This window comes from Hippoglossus stenolepis, chromosome 24 (assembly GCF_022539355.2).
Source record: "Hippoglossus stenolepis isolate QCI-W04-F060 chromosome 24, HSTE1.2, whole genome shotgun sequence".
NCBI classification, from domain to species: Eukaryota; Metazoa; Chordata; class Actinopteri; order Pleuronectiformes; family Pleuronectidae; genus Hippoglossus; species Hippoglossus stenolepis.
Window position 1 is genome coordinate 6,445,156 of NC_061506.1, and position 21,166 is coordinate 6,466,321.

General features: G+C 41.6%; 3 protein-coding genes across 6 annotated transcripts; all 3 read right to left on the reverse strand.

Moving 5' to 3' along the window:
• Positions 1-5,316: 5,316 nt before the first annotated feature.
• Positions 5,317-12,294, reverse strand: gucy1b2 (guanylate cyclase 1, soluble, beta 2). Its single transcript, XM_047339213.1, has 18 exons — positions 12,291-12,294; positions 12,168-12,199; positions 11,439-11,512; positions 11,252-11,346; positions 9,993-10,153; positions 9,052-9,151; positions 8,749-8,921; positions 8,558-8,654; positions 8,190-8,293; positions 7,999-8,100; positions 7,782-7,875; positions 7,506-7,702; positions 7,304-7,427; positions 7,074-7,222; positions 6,792-6,938; positions 6,272-6,426; positions 5,918-6,126; positions 5,317-5,706 (listed from the first exon to the last, which is right to left on the reverse strand). Exons 1-18 carry the CDS (start codon positions 12,292-12,294, stop codon positions 5,564-5,566), a joined length of 2,160 nt encoding a protein of 719 aa, XP_047195169.1. The 3' UTR covers positions 5,317-5,563.
• Positions 12,295-13,793: 1,499 nt separating this feature from the next.
• Positions 13,794-17,119, reverse strand: LOC118103533 (cell adhesion molecule 2). Of its 2 annotated transcripts, XM_035150595.2 has the most exons (4): positions 16,996-17,119; positions 16,255-16,360; positions 15,221-15,262; positions 13,794-15,020 (listed from the first exon to the last, which is right to left on the reverse strand). In XM_035150595.2, the coding sequence occupies exons 2-4, from the start codon at positions 16,346-16,348 to the stop codon at positions 14,806-14,808; spliced, it is 351 nt and encodes a 116-aa protein (XP_035006486.1). In that variant the 5' UTR covers positions 16,349-16,360; positions 16,996-17,119; the 3' UTR covers positions 13,794-14,805. The 2 variants fall into 2 exon arrangements, with proteins under 2 accessions (XP_035006486.1, XP_047195159.1); XM_047339203.1 differs by lacking the exons at positions 16,255-16,360; positions 16,996-17,119 and adding an exon at positions 16,103-16,216.
• Positions 17,120-18,406: 1,287 nt separating this feature from the next.
• On the reverse strand, positions 18,407-20,731 carry s100b (S100 calcium binding protein, beta (neural)). 3 transcript variants are annotated; one of them, XM_035150598.2, is made up of 3 exons: positions 20,580-20,731; positions 19,788-19,946; positions 18,407-19,562 (listed from the first exon to the last, which is right to left on the reverse strand). In XM_035150598.2, the coding sequence occupies exons 2-3, from the start codon at positions 19,923-19,925 to the stop codon at positions 19,416-19,418; spliced, it is 285 nt and encodes a 94-aa protein (XP_035006489.1). In that variant the 5' UTR covers positions 19,926-19,946; positions 20,580-20,731; the 3' UTR covers positions 18,407-19,415. The 3 variants fall into 3 exon arrangements, with proteins under 3 accessions (XP_035006489.1, XP_035006488.1, XP_035006490.1); XM_035150597.2 differs by having other exon boundaries at positions 20,549-20,692; XM_035150599.2 differs by having other exon boundaries at positions 20,530-20,623.
• Positions 20,732-21,166: the final 435 nt, after the last annotated feature.

Sequence of the window (21,166 nt, forward strand, 5' to 3'; positions counted from 1 at the left end):
TGACAACCGTAACTATGGTTACACAGCTTATTCATTATTTCAGTTCCATGTAGGATTATTGATCGAACCGACGTGATGCCAGGGTTGCTTGGTTTCGATTGTTTCCCACAGCAGCAGGAGGTTCGGAGGGGCGGCGTTTACCAAAAATCACATTGTGAATATCCCAACTACTTTTGACTAATGGAAAATATCCACATGTGCAGGGAGCATGCACTGTGTGTAGCAGCGTTAGAAGAAGATCCATTCGTGTTCAAATGTTGAAAAATATGCTATATCGCAATGTTACCTTTTGCGTAAATCCAGACTGAGGACATAACCTGCTTGGCTGAGGTAATAACAACTATTTACTGTCATCACAATTAGTATGTCAGAGAAAAGTGAATTGAAACCCAGGACTGAGGAGGAGGAACTTAAGAGCTGCACCCTGGCATCATCTTCATCATCATCATCATCCTCTATCTCCTGCAGAGTCCAGAAAGTCCGGGTTGCACACAGATCAGCGATTATTGTGTCAGTGTTCATGTTTGCCGTCTGTGGGACTGATAAGAATTATGAATTTTCACACAAATCCAATTTCATTTTTCACACAGTTACCACAGTATTTCCTTTTTGGTCCCAGTGCACCAGTGCTGGTCGCTGTTCAGACTCTATTCAGCCGGTAAAGTAAAACAAGGGATGCAAACAGGCGACACTGACCCTCACCTGTGGAGGTTAATTGCGTGTGGCTGTGTTGGTGATTCCCTCGGGCTCTAGTGAGGATCGTGCTCCGTGTGCTGGTCTTTTCATTCTTCTCACCTCATTATTCCTCCTGTCTTACCATCCACAAAGCATTGCAATGTTATGATCAATGTTTTCTACTGAATATCCAGGTTTTGTTGTGGTTATTCTATCTTTGCTCGCATTTCTAACTGTTTTACCAAAGTCAGTTGATAAATGTCTGTGTAAATGTAAAGTAGGCAATTGCCTGAGGGGACCGCCAAGAACAGCTGATTACATTAGTCCACAGCAACAACAATTTTGTGAGAACACTCCTTAAAAAGTCTGTGATTGGCTTTGTACAGGAGACTCCAATGACAACATGGTGGGAAACCTCCTAATGAGGCCCCATGCCACTAGTCCTCTGCCAAAAGCTCCATCGTTTTAAATGTTTAGTTAAATACTACAACGTCGAAATGTGTGAGTGTGATGAGCCTGGGATGGTGCACTTCAACTTTACTGTTAGGTGTGTGTGTGTGCACAGTATGGACCTTATTTAAATATCATTTTGATACCAATCATTTGAAGATTGGAAAGATGTGGTTCTGTATCATGCGTTTCTTTTTGGGGTTATTTTGATGTGGAGCCCACCAGGGTCCCTTTTGCTTGGGGCGTTATTGGACAACTGCTCCGCGATGACACCCCCCAATCAAACACCACCACAACTCTGGATACAACTCTATTAAAACCATTTTTATTAAGAAAGTGTTCACACATCGTATTCTCCTGAATTTCTACCGACTTTATACTTGGAGGCCAGGTGGAGAAAGTCCTCAGAAACTGCATGGACTCTAACTCGGACATTTGCGTTCACACATGCACCTCCTCCGGATGAATCTGTGGAGTTCAGTGCATGTCTGACTGCAACGTTAATTAGTTGCCTCGGACTGAGGACAGCAAACACACAGTCCCCCTCTGTCTTCAGCCTGAAAAGAAGTGCAACCAGCCTGGCAGCGCAGAGGACCTGAGGGAGCGAAGGTTCCAGGCATAGTTCATAGTTCACCGATGAACCCTGGAGTAAGATTATTCAAGGTCTTATTGATTTAAGGGGCTGGATATGGACTTGTATCCTAAATTTAAAAAGGGGACTGGACGTAAGCACTGCAGGAACACAGTCTGACAGATCTGAGCCATAATGTAAATGTCTTATTTTAAAGTAATTTGGGAGACTTAACGTCACAGGGACAAGAATACATGTTTGGAAATGGTATGAAATCCCTGAGGGAGCTGGGACAGAATTTGGGGCTTGTGAGGCTGGGGGGTGTTGAGAGATGCTCTTACTCTGTTGATATTTATTTTTTTATCTACAAGGAAAAAATCCTCACAATCTGGCTAAAGGTGGGGATTATATGCTGGAGGCTGGTTTATTTAACAGAGGGTCAGCAGGTTTAAAAAAAGAAAAACCGAGATTGTGTTTGTTGGAGGCGATGAGATGAATAAAAGAAGAAGTTTGCACGTGTTTAATTATTCTTCACTCAGCAGGATCATCAAGTCTTTTCATTTAAGTGCAGTGGACAAGCATGCGGTGTTCCACGTATACGGCATGTGGATGTCATCATTTATCCGGGGAGATGTGACGGATTTAGAAACCGATGTGGTCCTGAGAGGGGCAGCGGCTTCTAGAGCAGATGCACATATATCATTAAAGTGGTTAACCGTGTCATCAATATGCAAAGATGATGACCCACTTTGATTGAACACAGAGAGAAGAAGAAGAAGAAGAAGAAGAAGAAGAAGAAGAAGAAGAAGAAGAAGAAGAAAGAGAGAGTGCATCTGAAGACTAACTGCCAGTGAGGTGTCATTTTAAAGTGTGAGAGAGTCGGATGTAAAATGATATCAAAGATAAAAAACGTCTGTGATCACAGATAGAATCATCCAGTGTCAAGCCCAATGATTTCAGCTACACCAATAAGAAAGAATCACTCGCTGGGGGATTTGTTGTATCATCTACATGCAAATTAAAATCAGCAAACATAATCACTTTGTCGTGCTCGACAAACGCAGCAGCAGCAAAGTCAGGGAAATCAGATAAAAAGTTACTGTGGGGTTTTGGTGCATGATAAATGGGAATCCAACGTACAGGAATAGGAACAGGCTGGGGGGGCACAAGAGGGAAGAAATACTATACTGTTGAGACAAGGGAGTTCTTCTCCAGCCCGAGAGAAGTTCTCGTCTGTAACATGAGTGAGAGACAATCCCAACTACTACTACTAAAGTGTTTCCTGAGCTTTCTATCTGTACACGGATGCTCTCTAAATATTTTGGTGTGAAACCGTACCATTCATCATTTGTTCAGTATCACACAGTATCTAACGTCATCATTTGATCTGCTGGGCGTTGCTCTAATCTGCGTTTAATGATTTCTCACATTATTCAACCATTTTTCCATGCTCAGTCTGCATGTTCTCCCTGTGTCTGCGTGGCATTTCTGCAGATCGAGGTCAGATTAATCAGAGTTTAATTGTGAGTGTGAAGTCTCTGTACGTTGGCCCCTGTGATTATGCTGGAGATCCGCCCAGGGTGCACCATGCCTATCGCCCAAAGTCAGCTGGGATTTGCTCCTTGCCACCCTCAAGAGGATTTAGTGGAGATAAGGAATGGATGGATGGAACCATCTGCAGCTGAATCCGGCCACAACAGAGGATATTGAGATCCATTTCAGGGAAAAGAGAAAAGGCCCACCTTCTCCAGGGATGTGGACAAGTTAAAGTCCTACAAGGACACGGGCACTTAACTGGACAATGAGCTATAGAATGGGCCACCAGCACCAAGGTCATGTACAGGCCCTGTTCAACACCATCCTCCCCATGTTCCCTTTGACTTGCTCGGGAAGAAGCATCACAGCTAAAGAATACTGGGCAGCACCTAAACCCCCAACACATGTAAGCCAAGTTTTGGGGTATTTTAAGCTCTTTTTATAACTGTTGGTGTATAAACTTTTGAAATTGGTCCAGCAGTTTGCCTCTGTGGCTACAATGTAATCTAATGGGACACCAGTGACAGTCCATGAAATGTTCATTATAGGTCACCAATAAAAGGCTCAAATTTGTATTCTGGGTGTTTGCCAAGCAGTCTGGTGACATTACATCTCGCTCAAGGAGATGCAGCAGCCCGTTGTCCCTCGTCACTGTTGCCTCTCTCCCTCTTCAATTTCTAGGAGCGCTTTGTTCATATACTCCAAACAAACCAGTACGGACAACCACTGCTGTCAAATGCTTCATGACATCTGTATAACGTTTCAGCTCATCTCAGTTTCTCTCAGTAAAATCCCAACTCTGTCGCTTGACAGTTGTAGGCAAACCTCACCTTGCAAAAATCTAATGTGGTGGAAATAATCTGCTGCTGTTGAGCTGTACTGGATTATACAGACGGGTTTTCTCTCATCTCCTTCAGTCATAGAGAGGGGGTGGACAAAATATAAACTTTTAATAATTTATTAATGCGTCCGATGGGAGGTAATGTTTTCTTTGAAACTTGAGGCCAAGATCTAATTAAACTGCTGTGACAAAAGGATGCTCGTACATTTCTAAGAACTGTAAGAGCTTCATACATTATAAAGGTACACGCACTTCTTGTTCCATGCAGGAGTAACAATTTGTGTTTGTATCTGTTCAAGCCGACGTGCTTACATAAGAAACTCTATGGTCTACTCACCTCTGCAACAAAACACACACACCACGTGTCATTATGGACTGAAGTGGGCTGATTTTGGCTCAGCCATTATCATCTTATACAACCCACTACAGTGAAGAGACAGAGCGCGCGCGTGTGTGTGTGTGTGTGTGTGTGTGTGCGTGCACCCACACTACTCATGTGCTTATGTGCCATTTTAAGTCATTTCTAAAATTGCACACTAATAAAGCAGCGCTCCTGGCCCCTCTCTGTCAGCAGGGCTGCTGAGCTGATGAAGTGTGCGAGTGTGAAACACACAACTGAAGCAACCACTTTCCCTGTAAAACCCACAAGCCGCTCAAACAAAGCCGACCTGGTGCAGAACCCTGTCATGGTTCTTATCGTCCTCACACCAACACGTACACTCATGTGATATGTTTATTTAGAAATATTATTGTATTCATCTCGATGCCCGTCTGGTTTTTATATGTATTTCAACCCAGTCACCACATGGTGGTGTAATAACCTTAGGGATGACTGTACTGACCTTCATGCTCAAAATGAAAGAACCCACTGAGGTACACCCAAAAAGAGGAAAACCTTCTGTGTAAAAGTGCCAACAGTTAATCTTGTAAACACATCTGTGGGCTGTACCAGACAAATGGACGTGCAAATGGAGCAGAGCTATCATCAGTGACCCTACGCTGATATCCATCTCTCAAAGGACAGGCAATTTCATGCTAATAAACAGGGACAGACACAGAGAGACACATTGTACTAATTATTGCAAGAAAAAGCAATGAAACATTATCTCCAAATACATCAACACAGGCAACTGTAATCCAGATACTCAAATGCCTGTTTATCTGTCTTCATAGATTATTAATTGCATTAAGAATTTAGCCTATATCTGCAGTTATATAATAAAAATAAGTTGTTTATGTGCAATCTTGCTTAGAATCAAACAATCCAAGTAGGGGTGAAAACATAACCTCCTTGGTGGGGTGGCAATGAACCAATGGTACATGGGCAGAGAAAAGTGAACGATGAAATCTGACATCAATACAAAAATAGGATTAGTCAGTGTAACTAAGAGCCAATGTCCCACTTTAGTCAAAGCTTTCATAAAATAATCATTTCAAGAAGGGATTTATAAAGACAGAATCTGTAAAGGTCAAACTTCAGTGATCCTCTGTCAGAATAAAACACAGAGTCTGCTGTTGAAGTTGTTTTCAGGCGTATGGATGCTGCTCTGGTTGGTGGCATATGGGGGGCTGATGTCCCAGGCGAAGGGGGTGACGGCCTGGGGGGTGCTCGTTCCATCAGTGGGCGTGTCAGCTCTCGAATCAGGGTCTAAATGAAAGACGTTTTAAAGTTTTAAAATTGAGTGAACCATTAGCGAACCATATGTCAGATTCCTTGTGTTTTCATGACTTCGAAACCTGAATCACAGTAGTATGACTTGAGCTTTCCATCCTGAGCATGATGTCAGAGGAAGAAAAGCCTCTAACATGGGAATATGGTTGATTGTTTCAAGACAGACATGAACAACTTCCAACAACCATTTCCTCTTTACCTTTTTCGCTCTGGCCGTGAAGGACGTCCTTGTAGAGACACGTCTTCCCGGCCTCTCTTCCCATGATGTCGTCTTCGGTAGCCAACAGGTTCCCCAGCAGGAAGTAGGTGGTCATCAGGCCTTTACCCTTCACCTCAATCTGCCCGCGCTGTTGTATGTTGAACCCGGTATCTCTGAGCTCACTGCAGAAAGCGTGAGGGGATGAGGGAAGAAGTGGGAGAAGATAAATGTACACACACACACACACACACACACACACACACACACACACACACACACACACACACACACACACACACACACACACACACACACACACACACACACCTGTATGTGGAAGGGCTGAGGTGAATGTGGTCAGGTAGTCCATGGCTCTCCATCCTGGAGGCCGTGTTAACAGTGTCTCCAAACAGGCAGTAGCGAGGCATCTTCTCCCCCACCACGCCAGCTAACACCGGGCCGGTGTGCAGGCCCACACGGATCTGAAACCCACAGTAATGCCGTGTCAGCACAGAAATACAAGCCGGAGAACAAGAAAACAATGGGACGTCCCATGTGGCCCTGATTCTTGCTTCTGGTTAATGCACACTTTCTTCTCAGAGGCCTGAAGAGAGTGGAAGCTAATTAGGTAAAGATCTCAAGTGGATTATATAATATACCACTGGTGTAGCATAGTCTGGACTGAAGTAGTGCCGTGATATCGGTTCACAGGAGATCTGAGAGTTACCAGTTGCATGAGTTTACCAGGCCAGATCATACATCTTATACACTTATTTTTTATGTGGTTGGAACGAGAGCTACTACCCAGCTCTGTCAAGTCAGATTAAAAAGCACTCGACACACTCACCTGAATGGGTTTGCCTGTTACAGGGTTGGTGACCTCTCTGGCCGCTATCCTCATACCCAAAGCAAAGTTTGCCACTCTGCGAGCATGGGTGTCTGTCGGGACTGGAACGCCACCCACCACCATGTAGGCATCACCAATAGTTTCAACCTTTTTAGAAAGTGAAGAAACCTTTTATTCTATAAATCAACTATACTTTTGTGTTCCCTCTAAATCGTAATTTTGCGGATGTCTTCAGCTAGTAAAGAAAAAAGACTAGAACAAATGTTAGAGGAGCGATGATACCTTGTAGACGTCGTGTATACTGGTGAGTCGGTCGAACCTGGAGTACATGGAGTTGAGCATGTGGACGATGTGGATGGGCTCACAGGCAGCACAGATGTTTGTGAAGGTGACCACGTCGCTGAACAGAATAGTGCACACCTCAAACTCCCCTGGAAAAGACAAAACAATTTAACATAGCAACAGACGGATATGCATGATATGGACGACTGGGTTGTTGCAGGCCGACTTACCCGCCTCCACGCTCTTGCCATCTTTGAGCTGATTGGCTACATGACGTGGAAGCATGGCATACAACAGAGTCTCTGTCTTCTCTTTCTCAGCCTCAAGGTGCCGAGACAGGATTCTTAGTTCCTCCTATGGACACGCAGTCAGATTTTAGAGTGCATCACACCACAGAGATCATACTATCGCAAAAAAAAACTACTGTCCTACCTTTTTCCTCTCCAGCTGGTTGGTCAGCTCCATCTCAGCTAGGCGTTGCTGGTTGAGAAGAACCAGGTCTCTGGTGACGTCGTGCTGGGCCAGGTCAGCCAGGTGCAGGCCCACATCTTGAAGTTCCTGGAGGCTCCTCAGCTTTGGAGAACACATGTACAGCATGCAGCCGAGAGAATCCATCCACAGCATCTGACCTGCACATTATATGAATACAGGGGGTACACATTTAGATTTTATTTTACATTTCTTCTATGTATTGCTGTGCAGGGTCACCTCTTAGTTGGAGGCTGGAGTTTGTGTCTTTGCAGCTCTTCAAGACAAACTGACTGTTGATGAACTTCCTGATGCTCTCAATGGTGATGGTAACCTGGAGGACAGAGAAAATCTTAAAGCTCCCGAATCCAAGATATTTCTGGCTTCATGATTGTAAAATTGGAGGAAGAGGAGATGTATATTTTCCATATTGGTTTAGATAAATACCATCTTTTACCTGTGGGTGTACAATGATGAAATATTGGTCCAGTGTAGCATCTGTGGCCTGAAGACCCAGAACAAACTTCTGTATGTTCACGCCAGTCTGCCTTATCTTCAGCTGTCCACAAGCAGACGGACAATACGCCGATTAATTTAATAGATAAATATATAGATCCAGTGCTTCCAAAAAGTTGAATGGAGCCTTACATCTTTGTCAAAGACGATATGAAAGGGAAAAGCGTTGCAGAAAGATTTCTCCTCCATCCACAGCTTGTCTGGGTAACATGGACTGAAGGTGCTCTGGTGGCGGCCTAGGAAGTAAATCAAACACCAATTAAATCGTGGCTGGATAATCTACTCTTAATATATACTGTGTAAACATAACTCCATTCCGTCAGGCATCAGCAGACTCATTTTAATGTAGTTGTTCTTCATGTCTTACACGAAGCTGTTTACTCAACTGATTATCTGTCTGCTAAGCCCTCCTCTCCAGCCCAGGTTACGAAATAAGGTCAGTCAGTGCGGCTTGTTTTTGTTTAAGACATTAATTCTAAGAACAAATATATAGAGTTGACCTTTTTCTGAGAGAGCCAATGCTCTGATCAGGCCCCAGCCACTCTTCTTCCCAGCCAGTGACGCATATCTGTCCCTCATTCTTTTGAAAAATTCCTCCTGGGGAATAAATCACACATACCATAAGTGGGCCAAGAATCAGAAACACACATAATCTACACAGCGCATATAAAGACCGAACATATACACTCACCTCTCTGTGACTGCAGAAGACCTGGACTGTGCTCTTGCAGGCTCGGCTGGTCTGTTTGACCAGAAACACAACGTGCTCCCTCTTCCCCGTCCGCTCGTCTTCTACCGATTGGTTCAGAACCTCCATGGTCACTGTGCTGTCAAAGAGGTCTCTGCCAACCGCCTCCATGATGCCTGCAGCAGGAAGGAAACATGGGGGGGGGAATGAAAAGGAGTAACAGACACTGGATCAGTATGTTTTTGCAGGACATATATCCTGAATGCAGTGGAGTGAGGACGTCACTCGGTGTGGTTGTTTTTTTACCAGGCACAATATGGTGCAGACCCTTCCTGTCCGAGTAATAGTGAAGCAGCATATTCCCGTCATCTGTCATCTCCACCCGGAAAGATGGTGCATTCATTTCCTGTTTAAAAACGGAAGTTATGAAAATGTAACACTAGTCATACACTAACTCCTGGTGAGAGGTGGATGCATCTTTTGTGTTTTCGTGCCACTTTGCAGATTGGCCAATCCTATTGATATTGTTTGTTTAAAACAGACAGAAACGTCAGGACCAAGCTGAGGATAAAGAGATGACGAACCTCTGACCATAGCATCCACACAGACTCATCTCTGCATAATATTGTGCAAAATAATGCGGAATGCTACACAAACTATTACATGAAACCTGTTAAGTGCCACAGTATTTTAAATGGAGGCTGCATTAGGATAAAAAAGTGGAGTGGAGCTGTGCATGATGTTAATGTTGGTGATGCAGATCTGCAAATCACACTTTGTCAACCTTGCTGCTGCATAGTGGGTCCACCTCACCCCTGACAATAAGACTGTTAAACTCCTCTTGCACCTTGTAATATTTGCACCAACACCAGCGGTATTTTATTACTTTAGCTTTATTCTATTTATTTCATTCTTTAATCAATTATTTTTTGCTTGTGTGGTTCTCTTTCCATAATATATTTAAGCATGGTTAGAGGGAGCCAGTGACTGCTGTATGGAATAGTTGTGCACATGACAAATAGAGTCTTAGTCTTCTTGATACAAAATCCCTCTAAGGGAGGTAGGGCACAGTTTCAAATTAAACCATGGAGCCAACCGGCCTTATGTAAATAGTCCAGGCATTTTCTTCATCCTTTTTAATTTGCATTTTATATTTCATATCTTTTCTTTTCATCTTAAGCCTTTGCAGCACTTTTGTCAATGTTGGTTGTGCTACACAAATGAGCTTTGACTTGACACGTGCATACCCGATAGGACAGAGCCAGGTAGCTGTGGAGAGAATCCAGATTTTGGATGAAATCAAACAGATTTCCCCCCAGGGTCCTGAGCATGGTGTCGTATCCCGCTTTCTTACAGAAAACAAAGAAGTGTTCTCCAAAAAGCTTCAGGAACACGTCCGCAGGGACATCTGAAAACACACAAGCAAACCCTGTCACGGAATTACAGGTATCAAGTCCATGTTGCACTTATCAGTTTGTCCTCTGGCTTCCCACTGCACATGTGTGTGTCTCATTAAAGCGCTGGTGCTGAGCACATATTCAATTACAGCCTTTTCCCCAAAGGATGTACAGTCCAGATAATCAGACCCACAGGAGGAGCTGTTGACATTCTGTGAATAAACAATTCTTGTTTATGTTTTATGCATCTGTACCCAGAGGTCCCAGTGTTTCCATCCATCCATGTGTCTGTCAGACGTGATCCATACGTGTGTCAAGAAATAGTTTATGTGTCAAGCACAAAGATTTCTGCAGCTGCCGAGTGTGTGAAAGTGTTGAGCAACTTCTGAACTGGACTAATTATCTATATCCAAACCATAAACCATTACAGACATGCATAATATGCAGCCAATACTGGAGCGGCTCTGCTGTGCAAAGATCAAACCGGGTCAAATTCGTGGAGTCTGATCATGCATCTGCAGCACTGTTTAGTCAGTGCCGTCTTTTTTTTATTCACCCTCCATGTTGAGGCAGTTGTGTGAATGTCCACTGGGCGACACCTGTTGGATTTCATCTGGGACATTGTTAACACCCGAGTGACAAACACAGACGAGCAGTTTTCACACCTCGAGCACCCACTGCACATGCTTTCATTTTGTTTTTGTGTAAAAGTGTACAAATATTATTTACAATAAATATGAGATACTGTACTTGAAATACAACAGTTCCTACATTTATGAAACAAATGGACAAATGAGAAAAAGTATGGTCCAGGTCAACTGCAGACTAAAGAACAAAGAGAATTAGATGCAGCTCTTGATAGCAAAAGCAAAACGGAAGTCATAAACCATAAAAAACACAAAACCTGATTGGCTACGGGACAGACCCCAGGACTCAATCAACCCCCTGGATAAGAGCCATAGCGGCACAATTAAATCTAAGTTTTACATCGACCAAGCTTTTGTTCCTCATGGATCTCAAACTCGTCAGATATATAATTATATATCTGACTGGTATGAAATCGTGAAAGCAATGACAACCATGATAAACACAGGAGTTTGAAGTCTTACCCAGCAGTGAACAGGCCTCCCCCACCAGGCTCAGCGTCAGTATATCGTCATAAACCGTGTACGTCATGAAGGTGTCCTGGACCCCGGGTAGAGAGCTGCGCAAAAAACATGCACGAGCTTCATTACATTTCAGGATAAAGTTGAAAGCATCATTACAATTGTCTTCCATTATAATCCATGTGCAGACCTCAGTTTGTCCCACGTCTCTTGGCCAAATCTCTCCATCACCAGGGACTGGAGGCAGCTGTTGATGAACCCGTACTGCAGAGAACACAAACAATTCATTTAGCTCAGTTTCACAATCTGTTTAATGAGCATTTAGCCTTTATGTCTTCACAACGTACATAATAGAAAGGCCTTAAAAAGCAAAGTAAATGATCTCCAATAAAACTGTTGCTTTTAGTTTGTCTGATATGCACTTGTTGTTGACATGCTGTGTTTTATGTACTTATGTACTTATGTATTACTGTATAAAACTTAATATATAAGACTAAAGAAAAATGTCAAATGTAGCATTTACATTTTTAATTTCATATTTGGTAGCTTGAATAGAAATTGTGTTAACAGACAGTATTAATAGTACTTGTAAGTTATCAACACACAAAATGCATCAGTGGGTGCAACTTCATGTCAAAATACCACAACCCACTTAACTGTCCTCCCAAGCATCAACAACTTCTTGTATCACATTTCAATATTTAAAGTCGTTTCTCAGAAGCTGCATTTTAAATCTGTAACAACCGAGTATGTGGGAAACTGTGTCACTGCGCACCCTTGTATAATGAAATGTTTACGCTCTTACACTGAAGGAGACTTTTGAATTCAAAGTTTTCAGCAACGTTAAATCTTTGCCTCAACAACCCTCTAATTTGAATTATTACCCATCTATTAATCTGTGGAAATAGGACCTACTCACCATTTCTGTATCTGCCGTCACCTTTCTGACTTCTACAACCACGAGGGTGCAAATGTATAGAAGAGACGTCACACAGCTCTGTCTCTCTCTCTCGACCTCACATGTGGACAGCTCAACTCCCACCCATTCTCACAGCCTGTCACTTTCTACACCCTTTCTTAAAAGGTGGTTGTGGAGGCAGAGATCACAATTGTTGCTCCGTTGTTGAGTGGGAGTTCGTTAAATTGACTGTCGTCATTGTGTCTGATATTTAACTGGTTCTATATCCTGAGGGTCTCTCCCTCTTGGTAAAGATGTCAGACCATAATATTCATTTTAGACGACACAATGGATTTGTTGTGCACAGAGACTTCTGTTTTTAATTACTACATATTTAACTTTTAACTTTATTTTCACACTTTGAGGATTTCAAAGAATATTTAAACCCTCTGTGTTTATTAAGAGATCCGTGTTTCCAGCCTTTAAATTCAAAAAGGTGTTTACCAGGTCTGCAGACACTTAAGAGTATATCTGAAAAAAAACTATTTAAAACCAATAGCCAGTATTTTTTACCGTCTGCACTAGTCTGAGGCTGCCGTGAAATCCAAGACAGTTAAGCACAGATAAGTGGGAAGTACGGCTCGGACACACATGGAGGCTGCACCGAAAATAGATTTAAATAGATACAAATCTGGAATAACCATTGCCAGTTATTTCCCCTCCGTGGCTGCAGCTGGTCTCTGTGGCAGGATCAGCTCTTAAAGACTTTTGATATGATTTGTAGGAGGTTTTTTAGGACTTCTGTGTTCCAACTATTTGAAACCTTTTGTGGACTATTTGATTTCCATATGGATCTTTTGTTGGGCTTCTTGTTGTTCTGCATCATAGAGGATGCAGATAAAAATAACACAATAACATGTAATTAAAGTAACTAAAAGCTACTGTTTGACAATGAGAGGAACCCCAACATGAGACTGATGATTACTGCCAAAGTGAAGGCAGGTGGAGCCACAGGTGACACGAGGCAGCCTGATGACTGACAGATGCAATTATCCAATAGGAAGCTGTGTAGGTGTTTGGTGGGTGGGTATATAAAGTGGTTTGTTTCTCACTCACAGATGAGGTGCAGGCAGCAGTGTTGGACTTTAGCTCAGTTTTTATTATGTTAGACTAAAGAAGATGATTTAGTCAGTGAGGTTTTGTTGTGATCGTCCAATTTGTTTAGAACTTGACACCTTTTAAATGTTGTCGCTTCATTTAATTCTCTTACTATATCAAAGAAGAACAAGACTCTGAGCTTTTTTTTAATATTCTCTTTTGACCTGTACCATGAAATATCACCAAACACTCAACTACTGGAGTCGGACTACAAGAAGTGCATCTTTAGATATTTGGTTTGGCTGAGCAAATGTGGGGCAAACAGCCAAAATGGCAACTAGATGCATGAATAGGGCTCCCGTTGCCATTATTTCATATCTTTAACCATTAGAAATACTATAAATATAATGTATAAAAGAGTAAATGCTTGAAGGACTCTCTAAGCTGCAGCAATAAATGTTGAGAGCTGAAAATCAAGGGTGCAGTACTCGATTTCAGCCACTAGATAGCAGAGTTGCAGCATTTTATAAATCACACACAGGCACCAAATACAATTTATCAAAACGTGTGAACTTTATTCTTATAAAAATGTAAATAAGTCCAGAGGGTATTTTAACAACTATATGTAAGCAATTACAAAACGTCTACGTCCATTCTTTTATGTAAAAAAAAAACATTAGCTGGTAAAAGTTAAAAAAAGAAAATTACCATCAACTCTCTTGTCTAAATGTTTACACATTTCTTGGTATGGATTATTTCCTGGAGATGATTTATGACAGTGGTATGTTAGTCAGCGTTCAGTCTGCAGTTAGTTTAGAGCTTAAAATATGATCACAAATATGACCAGGGTGGGAAAAACAAACCCCGGCACTCAAGAGTTAAGATGCTGATGGATGCTTATCACGTTTGAGAAAACCAGCAGCATCTGGTGGCAGGTGGAGGCTTTAACATGCGACTCTGGTGAATGAGTTTTAAAACTTTCATTTTAAAGTTATTCTGCCAAAGTAGTCATAGAAAGTATCTCACAGTATATTTATGTGAAAGAAATCAACAGTTTTCAACGTGAATGCAGCCTTGGATTCTAATAAATAAAATAAAAGTCCTGGCTGGTTTTTTTTTTTACAAAGAAGGCAAAAGAAAAATTAAAGTCGCTGGTTAAAGATCCATTGCACTTCAGGATACATTCTTATCAAACTTCAGTGAGCTGTTAGTCATAAAAATGTTGCAGTTAATCTTTACATTTGGTCTCTGGAGTATTTTTTTGAGTGTTATGTCCCCTGATTGTAAATCGATACAGAGATGGCAAAACGGTCTGGTATAAGGATCCTGATCTGATGTTTAAATTCAAATTGGTGCCTGGAAATATTAATTTGATTTACGTTTTTAAAGCCTTAAAATTCAGACAAATTAAATCCAGCTTTGCAGGTACCATTAATTTTTCTGTCATCTGGTGGCATCAAAGTGCAAATTTGCTTCTTGCAGCTTGAAGAAATTAAAACCTTACATTTCTCACAACTATAAAAAAAAGCTATAAAAACTCCTTTGTCCCTGACTGCTCCCATCAAGTCTCTGTCCTACTTTCTTCATCTTCTTCGACCGTCAGAGGTTCGTTGGTTTGAAGCACCATATCGGAGCAGAAAGGCTCCTCATCGTCGTTGTCCATATCGTCATCGTCGTCCATCTCGTTGGTGATGTATGAGCCTTTATGTCTGGAAAGGCACCACATCAACACGGCGATTACACAGATGAGCGCGAGCAGCACCGCACCCACAATCCCTGCAAGGAGGAAAACACAAAAAACCTGAAAACCTGACATAATCCGATCGATGCACATATTTTACAACATTAAACAGGAAATACAGAGGCATGAAAACAAAGACATTGCATTAAGGGCAACAAATTAAATGAATGTTCCTTGTTTCATGTAAACAAAATACTTCTTATTTAGTAGATAAAATATGAAGTTAAACTCTCACCTCCAATCAAGGCTGCAAGGTCTCCTTTGCCTGAGTTGGTGTCTGTAAAACAAAAATTTCATTTCAAGGTTGAATAAAATCATCTTTCATTAACTAATTCAGCTTTTAAATCACCATCGTCATCTTGTTTCAATAAAAATTGTCGACAAGTTTTTTTGGTAACTGAACTTAAAACCATCACACAGCTTTTCAAAAGTGATAAATCATACAGATAAATCGTCGGATAGGAGATTAAACTTGTGTAGGAAATTTAACATTATGAAAAGTTTTAATATATTAAATTCCTTCAGCAGAGTTTATATTTGGGGTTAAAACAGAAATGCTCCTCGATGCTCCTGCAGGAAATGGTCTGTTCAGAAACATACTTTTCAGGTGTAAAGCTAAAGCCTGGCTCTAGTCTGTTCTCCGGCCCTGCTGTGGAAACCAGGGCCAGCTGGTATCGGTGTGTTGGCCTTTATCTCCACAGCGACAGACCCTGGAGGCGTTCCAATGCTCCTCTCTGGCACCAGACTGATGAGACACTCCCTGCTCAAGACACCTCAGCTGGTCCAAAAAACGCCATGTGTGTGTGTTTACATCAAGTTGGAACTTTCTCCTCTGATCACATATTGTTAATCAGAACTTTTACTGAACCCCAAGATTTTTTAAAAAGCTGATAAAAGAAGAAACTCTCAAAACAAATTGAAAAAACAATCAGTACTTGGGTTGAGATCTTGGTAGAAGTGAATTTTTCAATGCAAATGCTAAATAATTTAAAGAATGTCGATTAAATCTTTTATTTTTTAATCACCCCTGTTGGTTTGTCTGCTTGTTTGTTTTGTAGCATGATTATAAACTACAAAACATATTCATATTGAACTCAGAGGCCAGAGATTAACTTACTTTTAACTGAGCGTATACGCCAACACATCACGGCTGGCTACATATCATTCGTCCATCAAATACTCCTCTAACTCCAAAGTAGTACTCTGCAGTTATGTGTAAATTACGCTCACAACGCATCGGGTCGTCTACGTGAACGCTCATGAACGTACCCAGCGTCAGTGTCTTGGTCACAGCCTCTGGAGCAGGAGAATGGTTTTCCAACCGCTTTGCAGCCTCTAGGACTGAAGCCGTGAAAGCGTTCATGCTGACATCAACCTGAACAGAAACAAAAACGGGTTCTTAGGCACACTGTGAAATAGTGACTGCTGGTAGAGAGGACAAGTCTGGGGATCATCCTCTGAGCACCAGGAACATTTATCTTCTGCAACAAATTGTTTTCAGGGGAGGGTAAACGACAAAACTGTCTCTCAAGCAAGAGACATTTATTCCAAAATGATCAGTTTTCACGGAAATTGAACCACAGCCCTCTGGGTTGATGCCTCTGCATCACGACACCACAACTGGATCAGAAGTGTCAGAGATTGTTTCTGTCATCCAGCTGCTCACAGCTGCACATCGGGACCAATAAACAAATGTGGAATGCACCAAAACAGACACAGATTTTTTGTCTGTTCACCAGAATAAAACATTATTACCACAACAAAAAGAGGATAGGACTTCCACTCCTCTTACACATCTCCTTTTACATAAGTCTGCTCTAATTCTTAACTGAAAACATAACTTTATTGACTCGTTACTTCATGTGACCAAAGGAGAAACAAAGATGCAACAGCTGTAAGTGACTGTCGATGTGAAGGGGAGCTTGTTCTGCAAAATGCATCAAGTGAAATATCACAAAAGACAACAATAAAACTTGTATCTGTATAATAGGTAAAAAAAAGAGAACTCACCACTTCTGAGAATCTGCAGGCAGCTCCTCATTCACCAAGAAGAACAACAAGATGAAGAGGAAGCATGTGCTGCACAACACACCCACACACACACACACACACACACACACACACACACACACACACACACACACACACACACACACACACACTCAGATGGGTGTGGTGTCAGTCCCCAGGGTCGAGTTCCGCTCCCCTGTCGGCCAATCGTGCAGCTGACTCCCCCCTCTGATGCTAAACAGCCTGCAGATGTCTGAAACTGTGCAGCTGGCAACGCCTCTTACATCATACGCTGTACAACACACACACAAATTACCCTGTGTGTGTTTAAACATCTTTCCTTCCGCTTGGTTATTAATACTAGTTATAGTTTTGCATGGTGCTGTTTTTTACATATGGCTGTGTCTTAACTTCGGGGACATGTGGAGGCCGAAGGGACACGTGTGATTCCATTGTTTTGGACATGATAAATCAATCAGGACATGTTCGGGGTTCATGTGGTTTAAGTTGTGTGCAAATAAATTGTAATGCACCCGCCTATGAGAGAGAACTGGTTTTATGCACTTTCACAAATGACCAGTAGTGGGCGACTCCAGTTGGTTGCAGGACCGACTCTACTTCTCACTTATTTCTTCACATTCAATTTGTAAATTATGGTCCGTTTAGAATCGAATACACAAAACACTATGCATTGGGAGCAGGTTGCTGGTGTCGGTGGGCGTGCAGGGTCCTCGACTCCTCCCACCGCTCCTCCAAATAGAGTTACTTCTGGTTTCAAGAGACAGGAACTTCCCTTCACACCTCAGGGTTGTTTGAGTGAGGTTGCGTGGAACATAAAGAAAATGATGGAAACTGATCTGCTGTTGCCTTTAAGGCCTTTTGTTGACTTCTAATATTTGGGCTGTAAATGTGGCGTCACCGGGTAAAAGTAATTCACGGCACATGTTTGAATCCCACTACATGTGCTCACAAGGGAAATGGCAACACAAATGTTATTGACTAATGGCAAAGCAATGTCACACTTTTTAGTTCTAAGTGTTGTTATCAAAACCAGACTTTTATAGGAAAATGCCTAAAAACCCATCTCTTTAAAAAACAATCTTCTGCCCACATAAAATCTAAAAGTAAAGTGAACTGGAGCAATTCAAAACCAAACATTCATCTCTTTGTTAAAATGAGTGGTGATCATCCTGCTCGAAATCGCTGTTTGTTTGACTTTGTCCTGATTTCTGCAACTTTCTGAATTCTGTTTGTGAACCGGGAAACATCTGCAGTGAATATTGTTTATTTATCTTTTTATAGAGCAGCAGAAAAAGTGGAGACGCTTCGTCCATGTTTATTCAGTCTATGATTTTAACGAATCATTTGAATATGAGCATTAGCTTTATCCCACAAAGACAAACTCACAGTGATAGATTGATAATTTAATCATATCGCCAACGTCCAAACAAACCAGCAAATCTGCACATTTCAAAACATCCATCGTCACGTCACCACGACTTCTCTGTTCCACACTCTTTTGATTAACACGTCCAGAGCTACGTTTTCTCTGCGTGGATTGTTTGACAGTTTCTACTGGATTCAAACTCTTAACAGCGTCACAGCTGGAGGGAAAACTCATCTAGTCTACAAGCAACATTTTTTGATTATTTCAGCAGCCAACTCAACATTTGAACATGTCTCAAATTATTATTCGTTCAGCAGTTACCTCACGAAAGAGACTTGCAAGCCATTTCGCAATTGTACCGGTCACTTTTCACATTTTTAACCGGATTCTACCAAATTAGCAGCGAGAGCAGCTCAAACTCACAAGACATTTAGAAACTTCTACAAGCCAATCAAGTGTTTTTTTCAAATATTGACCAACTTGCATCACTTTTAATGTTTAATCAACTCGGTCTTTCACATGCAGGGATCTCTAGAAAGTGACTCTTCTGGCTATAGTCTGTTATGGCCTCCTAAGATTTTGTAAACGCGTATGATTGGTGCATGAAAAAATCATTAGCCACATCCAAAATCTGCTAGTCATTTATAAACTTTATATATAATATCACTGAAATGAAGGTTGACTGCTAGAACAGAAGAGAGAATTTTTTAATCTTTCACTAGCCAATCAACAATCTAAGGGTTATTAAAGAGAGCCAACATTTCAACTACGTTAACTGGTCGACTTTCAGAAGTGAGTTTGTCGCTACACCAAAATCTTGACAACATTCGAAGCTATCTAGATATTGAGTGAGTAGTAAATAGTAAGATCTGGAAAACATGGTAGATTTCAGCCCAACTTTTCGGGCTAGATTCATGTTTTGCCCGGGCGTCGAGAAGGCTCTGCGTTGCCGGGCTTCTTGCTTCTTTTTTTTCTTTTTTTTTACAATTTACTTAAGCCCCCTCTTTCAATCCCGTCCAAGGTCACCGCCTCGTTACTCGGCCTCATGCTCGAAAAACTCGTGGCAACAGACGGTAACCAGGGAGACGAAAGTCATGAACTCCTGGAAGTTGCACTCGGCGTCGCCGTCGGTGTCCAGGCTCTCCATCAGGCTGTCCATCTCGGCCTGGTCTTTCACGTGCTGCAGACGGGTTCAGATCAGGACAAATAGGACATAGATATCTGTGCTTAAACAGAAGTTACACGATTTAACAAAAATATCTTGAATTCAAATACAAATGGCTCTGTATAGTTTCCACTGAAGTTTTAATTCAACAACTGTAAAGGGTTTTAATACTGGTTTAGTTTTATAATATACTCCATGTTCTCTCTGCTCATTTAAACCCTGTTTCCTCGAACTTCTCACCGTCATCAGATCGGGCAGCTCGTCGTGCAGCAGGTCCTTCAGCTCGCTCTTCTTCAGTTTGTGTTTGTCTCCTTCTCTCTCCGAATACTTGCGAAACACTGCGATCATGGTCGCCATGGAGGTCTCCAGGTCGGTCATCGTTATCTGACTTGTTCTCGCCTTCAAAATGAAAATTAATAAAAGAATTAAAATCTGTTACACTGCTACAATTTCTAGAGGTAAAATTCAGATTTGTTCTTAATTATCTGAGGATAATGTCCATTTAAGATCAGCTCATTATCTTATTGCACCATATTTTTAACAGTTATTACATGGAAATAATTTTCCATAATTTACTTTCTATAATATATTTATAATTTACTGTCTCACATGATGACATGTACTTTAAAAAAAAAAGCATTGAGGTGGTATCCATTTCAAAATATCACTGTATAGATAATTGAATTACTGAGTTGTGTTATGTTGATAAAAAGTTACAAACAGTGAAAATAATAAACACAATATTACACAGAATTCTAATTAACTTGATTGAATGACAAAGAATATTTTGACAAATTCAATTTTTTCCGTCTAAACATGTTTTACTGGCATCAGAGTACAACAAAGTGAGTCATCAAATCTTTTGAGAATACTTGATAAGCACTTTTTAAAAACATGCGATAAAGAGCACAAACTATTTGATGATTGATCATAAGTAAAAACAAATCATAATCCTAAGACATTGGCACAAAAACAAATATACTTAGTGAATTTCCTCTCACTTCCTCTAGATGATGATGCAGATGACCTCACCTCAGGGTCTGCCTGGTCAGAAGCTGTGTGCTGCGTATCCAGAGAGCGGAGGCTGAGGATGCACCGCAGCCTTTATACTGAGGCACTGTGGTGGGTGGCAGTGCTGAGGTCAGCCAGTCTGTCGCTGACCAATCCCGTCCGTCCACCTCCCCTCACTCCACTGCTGCAGCACTGATCTGATTCCTTAAAAACCCTAATGTGCAATAACATGATCACTGTTCCTAATAATGAGAAAATACAGTATTTCTCTTACTCATGATACTTTAATTGGGTTTAATGAGTGAAATGGATGAATTCAGTACAATCGTAGACTGCATATGAAGATGGAGGACGATGTCGTGAAGCCAAATGATCCACATCGCCCCCTGGTGGCTGGCCCTCACTATATCGGTCCTAAACCCTGTCATCCTACATGTCAGTGGGTGGGACATGTGTCAAACTAAAAAGTAAAAGGACACATCAATGTAGTTTCTATCATTTTAGGTAGTTCCTGATAAGTTCAGTGAATAAGGTGAAACATCGGGATTGACAGCTGAGACTCACTCAGGATTGGTCGAGAGGGGGTATTAGCGGGACTGTGGCTCCAC